The 9,194-nt window shown below is 46.6% G+C and overlaps 3 protein-coding genes across 3 annotated transcripts; 2 read left to right on the forward strand and 1 right to left on the reverse strand.

Moving 5' to 3' along the window:
- Window positions 1-652: 652 nt before the first annotated feature.
- Window positions 653-1,351, forward strand: C922_01831 (hypothetical protein; the record flags this gene model as incomplete). Its single annotated transcript, XM_008817434.1, has 1 exon — window positions 653-1,351. The coding sequence occupies one exon, from the start codon at window positions 653-655 to the stop codon at window positions 1,349-1,351; it is 699 nt and encodes a 232-aa protein (XP_008815656.1).
- An 878-nt stretch (window positions 1,352-2,229) lies between these two features.
- Window positions 2,230-3,345, forward strand: C922_01832 (hypothetical protein; the record flags this gene model as incomplete). The annotated part of the gene is made up of 1 exon (XM_008817435.1): window positions 2,230-3,345. One exon carries the CDS (start codon window positions 2,230-2,232, stop codon window positions 3,343-3,345), a length of 1,116 nt encoding a protein of 371 aa, XP_008815657.1.
- A 587-nt stretch (window positions 3,346-3,932) lies between these two features.
- Window positions 3,933-7,616, reverse strand: C922_01833 (hypothetical protein; the record flags this gene model as incomplete). Its single annotated transcript, XM_008817436.1, has 1 exon — window positions 3,933-7,616. The coding sequence occupies one exon, from the start codon at window positions 7,614-7,616 to the stop codon at window positions 3,933-3,935; it is 3,684 nt and encodes a 1,227-aa protein (XP_008815658.1).
- Between the last annotated feature and the right edge of the window lie 1,578 nt (window positions 7,617-9,194).

The raw sequence follows: 9,194 nt of genomic DNA on the forward strand, positions 1-9,194 counted from the left end.
AAAAGTATGTAAAACGGGCAGCTGCGGGGGTAAACTCTCTTGCAATCACGTTTAACTGCCTACCGGTGGTACCTTGCCCCCTTTTTTAGGATAACCCAAAGGGAGACCGCCACAATATTAGTTAATCACAAGGGGAAAAACAACCCGAGTCCCTTTTTTTTTCTTTTTTTTTTTTCTCTCACCTCTATGACATCCCATTTTGTAATCACGGCAACCTCTACACGGTCATATGTCTTCAAATTGAGTCCGCCCCTAAGGAGATAACCAAGCCCTAGGCGGATAATATAACAATCTACACTTTACCCTTAACAACAAAACAGGGCTAAATTGTAAATTGAGCATCCTAGAGAAGGGAGCCATCTGTCATTTTCTTGATTTACCTCCCAATCGTCCCACCTGGATGTTGCCGAACACGTCGTACAATCGCCCCCCCTTGGCCGACGGAGTGCTACCAACGGTTTTGTTCCCCGAAGCGCAAGCGCCATCAACGGCTTTGATCCCCCCCGAACAAGTGCTGCAAAGGGTGTCCCTTCCCCCTGAAGAGGCGCTACCAAGAGGCTTCCCCCTCCACGGTGTGGTAACGCCCCCAAGGCGAAGAAGTCCAAGGCGAAGAAGCCCAAGTGGTCCCTCCGCCCCACCTAGCCGCGAAACAATGGTGCCCACCCAGAGTGAAGAACAAACTGAGGCTCAAGGACCAAAGAGCCAAGCGAAAATAGTGAATGAGCTGATCGAAAATAAAGACACCATCTGCTCATGGTGCTTTGACGTACTAAAGTATGAATTAAAAAATGAGAAATTCGATAAAGCCCCCCCGCTGATCCAGTCACTACATAAAAGCCGGTTCAAGATCCCCTTCTTCGTCAAATGGATGAAGCTCAATGACGTGAAAGACATGGGGTCCTATGATTACGATGCGTACGAACTAAACGGCTGTATAGGCTGCTTAAACGAAACAGATATAATGGAGCTGCGTTATTATGCTTTAGAGAGCTCCCTCAACGACACAAGATTTTATCCCATCACGTTACAAGATTTTCCTTTCCTGATTGTCACCATAACGTATTTATTTAACTTTGAAAAATGTGCACATGTTTACGACTGGGTCATTGGAAAGCATGGAATTAAAATCAGCTTTGTCGCCAACGGTAGGAGGTACTCGTCGACGTTCTTGCCGGAAGTCGCTTCACAGCATAACTTCGACCACCAAACGACCGTGAAAAAATTGATTAGGAAGGCAAACTATAGGGGCGAAATCAACGATGAGCTTTTGGAGAACATACAGGTGGAGCGCTACGAGGGGGTCAGCTGCAGCCTCACCCATGTGGACTATGAGAGGGTGAAGCGGAGGTAAGCGGGGATCACCAGTGAGATGAAGTGGCGATAAGAAATAGTCTGCGACGCACTCTGCGCAGCAACAGTGGAGCTACAAATCAAACGGTATAGGACACCCGTGCTCCCTGCGCATGGGTAACTCTGTGCACCTTGGCCAAAGGACGAATCAGCAAAGTGTAGAAATTGGCCTGAACGGTGAACCATCTTTTCTCCCCCTGCTGCTTAACTTTTTTTTATGTACAAAATGTTTGCTCGCCCGTTCGCACTTTTCTTCAAATTTGTTTTCCTTTCTTTTCTCAAAAGAACTCCCCCTCCGGGTGTGTAAATCCGAGATGAATGAGTTAAAAGGGAAGCTTCCAACTTGGGTCATCATAACCTTCTGATTGGACGTTGCCAGATAAATTGGGCCACGTTGTGAACCCCCCTCGGTGTAAAAGTCGTCCCCTCTCGTGAAACAAGGAAAAACGGGGTACACACATTTATGCATTTTTTGTAGCACTACTGGCCCACCACTTCTTAATCATATAAAAAATGTGCTCCTTAATGGGCAAGCCAATACTCATTCCATTTTTGCCTGAACAGGCAAGGCAATTTCGTAGTAAAAATAGAATAAAAAAAAAAAAAAAATAGCTAGCTGAGTTGGTAGAAAGCGTAAAGCTGACCACTACCTCAGTGCACAAAGCGGCGACGGAACATTGAACAGCTTCTATCCATGAACAACAAACCTAGGGAAGCGAAAGATCTTCCAAAGGAAAAAAGCTCGAGGGAGGACTATCAATTAAATTTTAAAAAGTTCCTATATTGTGAGTATACCATCGTCGGTGTAAGGCATAATTGGAGAAACTTCTCCTTTCCTTTGTTTGTTTTTTTTTGTTTTTTTTCTTTCCCCATTTTTACATGAACATAATTAAGAAAGAGTTGACACATTTCCCCTGTTTTTTAAGAAGATGGTTACATAACAACCGCAAGGATACACGTCAAGTGTCGAGTCGGAGGAGCATCGAACCATGTTTGAGTGAAGTGAAGAGGAAGGGATGCGACGTAAACGTCTTGAGCTTGGTAATAAGTAACAACAACCTGTGCTACTGCCTGCTGAGGAATAAAATTATTAAAAAAATTGGACTGATTAACATTAAGAAGGACTTCCAGCCCTATGAGCAGGGCCCCTCCAGCACTCCAAAGCGAAAGAACAACCTCGACAAGGAGGAGTTAACATACAGCTATGACCGAGAGGACACGCCTCTGAGCTTTAACATACGGGAAATTCTGACCGTTTTGAATTTGGTCAAGTTGCATTCCGATGAGGATGGGCAGCACGGCGAGAGAGCTAGCGGTAGCGGCAACGGTGGAGTCTACGATAGTGCTAGCGGTAGCTCTGCTGAGTGGAGCCAGCCGGGGGACCCGCCAGACGGCGCACACATAGGAGGGGCCAAAGGGGGGGAAGAACAGCAGCAGCAACCGCAACAATCGCAACCACAACGGCAAGCGCAAGAATGGATCATCGGGATCGAGAAGGTGAATGATAAGTATGAGAAGAACAGAACAAAGGAAAAGATCCTGTCCATCCTCGTGTACTTCCTGAACTCAATATTCAAGTGCCAAATTGTTTTTTTCTGTCCTAAAGAGGCGAGAAAATACTTCAGCACCAAATGTAGCTGTACCTTGGAGACGCGCGAAGAAACGTATAAGTACATAAAGGACAAGGTGCGGAATTTCCCAAGTGTGAGTAGTAAAAGTGATAACAAGGTCAACTGCCTATTCAGTGACAGCTACGTCATGGCGTTTTATACGTACAGGTATTACATGCACCACCTAGTGAAGAACAACCGAACAGTTTTTAACTACCTCGAAAGTGAAGTGCGCAGGAATAGGAGCTTTAATAACATTCTACAGAGCTTGAAGCGCGTGGAAAATGATGAGTCCTCGCACGACTTGAGGGAACTGCTCAGGGACAGAATTGGCCGCATCGTGGACCGCGAGTCTTACAGGTTAGTTGACAGGGACATGGTTTGAGCGGCGAGGTAAGCGGGCAGATAAGCGGAAAGCTAAGTGGCTAGCTAAACGGCTAGCTAAACGGCGAAATAACCGGCAAACCGGCATGGCGATGCCACGGGTCCGACAGATTGCGCCGCTTATCTCAACTCTTTCCCCAACGGACTGTCCCCTAAAGCACCACTTTCTACAAAGACAAAATGGAAAGACGTTTTTTTACAAATTAGCCTACCGTACAAATGCGGGGCTATATGGCCAGATTGGCGAGTTCCCTCCTGGGGAGAGGGAGTTTAAAAGAGGAGGTTCGCGCGGTAAAGCGGAGCCCGCAACTAAGCTAAGCGTCTTGCAATGCGTTCCGCTCATTACCGTGCATGAGCGCGCCATACCACTTTTACCAGTGGACCAACTGGTAGGGCCCAAAAAGTGGGAAAACAAAAACTGAGCAGATATATACACAGGGGTAGGCACAAACAAATGAAAACGCAAAAAGTCGTAAGAGAGACTTCTCAACGTGAAGACAAATAAGTTTACCCGCAGAGGGTGGGGACGCCCATGAGGTGGAGGGTATAGAGGCATACGGGCATAGGGGCCCACGTCTGCACCAAACTTTAGTCGGCATATTTCTTCGTGTCAGCCACACTAATCAGCGTGCAGTCAATATTTTGGGGGACACAGAGAAGCAACACGATGTCGCTCTGTGGAGTGTACAAGGCACGCACGTTCAAAATGTTTTTCCTTTTTAGATTCTTCAGTGATTGGAAAGACAGCTGTAAAAGATCCGTGCTGACGGGACCTTTCTCGTGTCTGGGCTCTTCTTCGCTGTGTTGTCCTCCCGTTAGTGCCTTGTGACGTTTTAAGGCGTCATACGTAGGAACGGGATGAGCAGCATCCAACCGATTAGCAGCGTCCAACCGATCAGAAGCATCCAACTGATGCAGCGCTTCGCCCCGCCTGCGCTCCCGCCTCATTTCGCGCAGGAGAATATTGTACAGATTTGCATCCTCAAAGTACAGCTGCTTCGTATTGAGGAAGTTGTAGCGAAAATCGAGCGACGACAGGTAGTACTGCTCGAGCTCGTCTGTATTGTTCTTGGAGGCATCTTCTACATTTGTCAACTGGACGTCGATGGCGAGGTCGTTAAATATGTTGAGCCCGACTAGCCCCATTTGGTCGCAGCTCCGCAGCAGGAGGCAGTACTTGCTCTGAAATGGCGCAGGATGGGGCGGTGTCCATGACAGTGTACGGTTGGCCGCCTCCACCTGCTGAGAGCATTCATGGTCTCCTACGTTCCTCTCTCCCGTCTCTTCACTGTGCTGCTGCTCCTCCTCCCTGCGTTCTACTCTCCCCCCACGGAGACACAAATCGATCAGGGAGACATCCCTGTACTTTGAGAGCTGATAATTTCTTACAAGCTGACTCTTTAAGAAGGATAAACTGCCCGTCCCGTAATACAAAGAATATATGTACACAAAATTGTCCAGCGTAAAAATGAACAAGAGGTTCTCAATGACGATGGAAAATAAGTAGCTCCGGTGGATGTTCCTCCTGCTTAAATTAAAGTCGACGATTTTTAAACATCTTTTAAGATACTTCTCACCATTTTTGAAAAATAAAAAAACATTTTTCTTCCCATCTGTGGATATGATTAGATTCCCATTGTTGTATTTCTTAAAATTGCAGAGAATTCTGTCCACTTCAATTTCTTCCATCACTTGTTTCATTTCGATGTTGTAAATGGCCACATGGTAGGTATACAAATTTTCTACTCCGTTCTGATCTGTGTCCATCTCGTCATCCTGCACATGTTCATACAATTCGTACATCTCCTGGCTGTTGTCTTCCCCCCCCGGGATGGGTTTCTCCCGTACAGCGTCCTCCTTCTTCTCACCCTTCTTCAGACCATTCTCGTTGACGTGACACCTCGCAAAGGAAAGAATCACCAAATCGTCATCAAGAAAGTCAAATGAGTATACTTTAAACGCGGACAACTTCGAAAGGTCATAGTTGTATATAGTTAGGTCGTCTATATTGAAGTGATAAATGGAGAGCTTCCTATTCGTTCTGCAGGCAATTTTCGTCGCGCCGTCATTTACAATGCAGCAGTTAACAAACTCGTTCTTTCCGTAGGAAATGTTGGCGATGTGTTTGTAGTTGACTGCGCTGATTTTTTCCATGTCCTTGGGAGCGATCAGCCCAGCATGCGGTGAAGAAGTCGTCCCGCTGCTTCTCCCTCCACTGCTGCCCCCTGCACTGCCTCTCCCCCCCACGCATATAGAACTATCATTGTAGTGAATCTTTATCCCCCAAGCGTGCGAACAAAAAACCGTCTTCAGATTGGCCGAAAAGTATACATTCCTGTTCAGCTCAGCGTTTCCAATTTCAAAGTATCTGCTGATCTGGTTGAACGTATCGTGGAGACAGAAGCACATATCGTCACTTATGCTAACTATGACATTTCCCTTCACCAGGATGATGCGTTTTATATCTGAAATGTGGGAGGCCTTCTTATTAATGCGATACCACTTTTTATTTAGCTCCTTCGTTTCTTTCACTTTGTGGAGGAAGAACTGTTCCTCTTCTTCGCGGTTCCCTCTATTGACTCCTGAGTAGTGGGCTGTTACTGTATCTCCATTCATCTTGCTACTAATCATTTGGGCGCTCCTCTTCCCAGTCATCGCTACCTCCCGTCTGATGTTTACATTTGAGGAAGCCCTTCCTCCTCCACCTTGTATACACGTCCGGGCGTATTTAATTATATACCTGTCTACCCCTGCCGTGAAAATATAATCCTCATTTAGCGTCTTCGCCAAGGATACCGACTTGTACAGGTGATGATTAAAAAAGTATTTTACGCTGAACGTGCTGTTGTCAAAGATGGTTAGGGAGCCACTGTTATCCACGCACACCACTTCGTCTGTTTTGTATACGTAGAGGACGTCCCAAATGATGCAGCTCTCATTGACGCCCTTGAATTCCCCCTCACAGAGCTTCCTCGTGATGTTATATTTGTAGATTTTGGAGTCTTCGCTCCCCAGCAGTACGTAGTGGTTGTAGCTATGGTACGACTTTTCCAGTTGCTTGATTTTGTTCCTCCGGGGGCGGGTCCCCTCACTGCGGTCATGGGTTCTGTAGTGGTAGTCTTCCCCATGGTCGCTTTGGTCGTCCTCTTCGCTTCCCACATGGCCACTTCCCACCTCCTCGCCAACCGCCTTGCTTTTCTTCCCCCCCTGCACACTGCTTAGCAGCACCTCCATGTTTTTCAGCTCATCCACAAAGTACAGGCAAACTAACTTTTCCCTGCACTTGAATCGGTTCGTAATGAATAAGTTAAACGTCTCACCAGTTTGATTTTTATTGTCCCTTTTTCGGGTTTGGGGGGAGAATACGTGCCACGCCTTTGGGGCCAGCGCAGGGGCGCTCTCTGCGTCTTCTCCATGCGATAAGACATCCTCTGCGTCCTCCCCCTGCGACGAGGCGTCCTCGTCTTCCAGATACTGGGAGAGATCGTTGGACATTTTGATTCTTTTGCCCGGTCGCTCCTGCGCATCGTCGTCGCAGGGAGGGTTAGCACGGCTATGTGCATCGTCGCTGCGGTTGCGAAGGTAGCTACCATCACTGCCGTCGCTACTGTCACTGTTATATGCATCATCGCTTACATCTCTCACGTGGCTCAGGTCGCCCGCATCCCCGCTAACCGCCGCACCCCCCTCGTGGAAGCGGTCGAAACAGTTGTAGATCCGGCTGCCCGCGGTGCTGTATATATTGTAGAGGTAGAAGTAGCCATCCAAATTGGTGGTGCCGAAGTATTGAAGGCTATTGTTTAGTTTGGCACAGGAGATGCTCCCGTTGCTCGAGATGCTTTGCAGTCGATTCTGGTTTTCCAAATCGTACAGAACGATCTCACCACAGAGAGTCGTAATGGCGAGAACGTAGTCTTTGTATTCGTTGGCCATAAACAAATGCTTCTTCTTCCGATTCTTTTTGCTAATCCATATGATGGACATGATAGAGCTCTTCGACACATGTGCATGCAGCTGCAGCAGGTAAAGAAACTCGTTCTTAAAAATTCTGTATACATATATAACCCCAAAGGAGTCGCATATGCATATGTATTTCCGACAGGGAGATGTTTCTATGGTTCTAAGTTCTTTGCTTTCATAGTCATAGAATTTAAATTCCGTTAGGTTCATGCTTAGTTGTTGCTTATGCTTATCATTTGTTCTTCGGTACAGATTTTTGATGATCCTCTGTGCCCCCCGGGGCCCGTCACTGGTGCGGTGAATCGTCGTCATTTCGGAAGGCTCTTAGTACGCACGGGGGGCTCCTCCTAGGTATGCCTCCACCGGGGTGGTTATTGTGCGCCTTTCCTTATGGGGGAGCGCTTTCACTATGTAGGGAATCCTTACATGTAAGCCTTACATGTACGTGTACACTTGGGGTGTATTCTTTTTTTCCCTTGTTTGGTTGCCTTCTCCGAGTCGCTCGCTGGCCATGCAACAGCAAAGGGGGGGACAGTAAGGCTTCTCCCCGTGGAGAGATATAAACACTCCCTACCCACTTGGTTTCCACGTCATGTCACGAGTGAGGGTCAAATGTATACATAAATGAGATCGCCCATTTGAGCATTCCTCAAATCCGCGTTCAGCATAGGCATACAAGGCGGAGAGTGACAACGGGGTTGCAACATACGCTCGTCGCAAAGTTGTGTTTTCTTTTCTTTTTTTTTTTTTTTTTTTCTCAAAATGGGAAAACACCTGTGGAAAATTCACTTCTTCCTCCTGCACTCTGCTCTGCTTTGGATAACAAACTCGCGGAAGTTTAAAAAAAAAAAAAAACTTGTAAAACAAATTTCTACCATGTTGATTCATCCTAGGTGGTTAATTTGGGGAGTGTTTCCTTCTTTTTGGAGTGCCTCCTCTGTCAACACGTTCGAAAAAGAAAAAAAAAAAACAGCGGTGCGAAAAGGATTACTCAAAAAGTATATATCTATATAGGCAACCACTTTGTGCATGTATCGAATGGCTTGTTAATGCTGCCCCTGTATTTTACCAAATATGCCCTCCGCAGCTGGTACATTTTTACCCACAGCGGAAAAGAGGCAAATGAAAGATTTCCTTTTTCAGCACAGAGATGACGGTATTCAAAAAGGGGAAAGAAAAAAAAAAAAAAAAAAAGATGCATGGCTGGCTGGTCGGCTGAACAGCTACCAAGCTTTGGCCACAATGAGGTATCGCGTCTCTTTGCTTACAAAAAAAAGTGGTGAAAATAAAAAAATAAAAAAATGGGCCAAACAAGCGGCTATTCTCTCGTCATTGTCATCTGCGCAGGGTTACCTTTCTTGCCGTTATAATTTTCCACTGGGCTATGAAGTGGAGCTACATATTTAACCGCTCCGCCGCCCCTCCTTTTTACAACAATAACGGGAGAAGCAAAAAAAACGGAACAACGTAGAACGAAACGTACGGCAAGGAAGCGACAAAAAAAAAAAAAAAAAAAGCGGGAAGGGGGGTAACCCAATTAAATTACTACAGAACTGATAAAAGGGACATCCATATTTGGGAATTCTCGTGCGTAGCGCTTCTTCCCCTTTTTTTTTTCTTTTTACACGCCTCCTTTTTATGTGCTTCTCATTCTGTCAATCGCGGCCGCGGATACGGCGAGCCAAGTGGATGTCCTTAGGCATGAGGGTGACCCGGTTTGCGTGAAGTGAACACAAGTAAGCATCTTCGAAAAGACTGACGAGGTAGGCCTCCGATGCGGTTTGCAGTGCCAACAGGGCCTCGGGGGTGTAACGCAGTTGCTCATTGGGCAATTCAAACAACCGAGTAATCTCCTTTACCACTCGCACAAAAGGGATTTTTGGAATAAGC

The sequence above is a fragment of the Plasmodium inui genome (assembly GCF_000524495.1).
Source record: "Plasmodium inui San Antonio 1 unplaced genomic scaffold supercont1.6, whole genome shotgun sequence".
Classification (NCBI taxonomy): Eukaryota; Apicomplexa; class Aconoidasida; order Haemosporida; family Plasmodiidae; genus Plasmodium; species Plasmodium inui.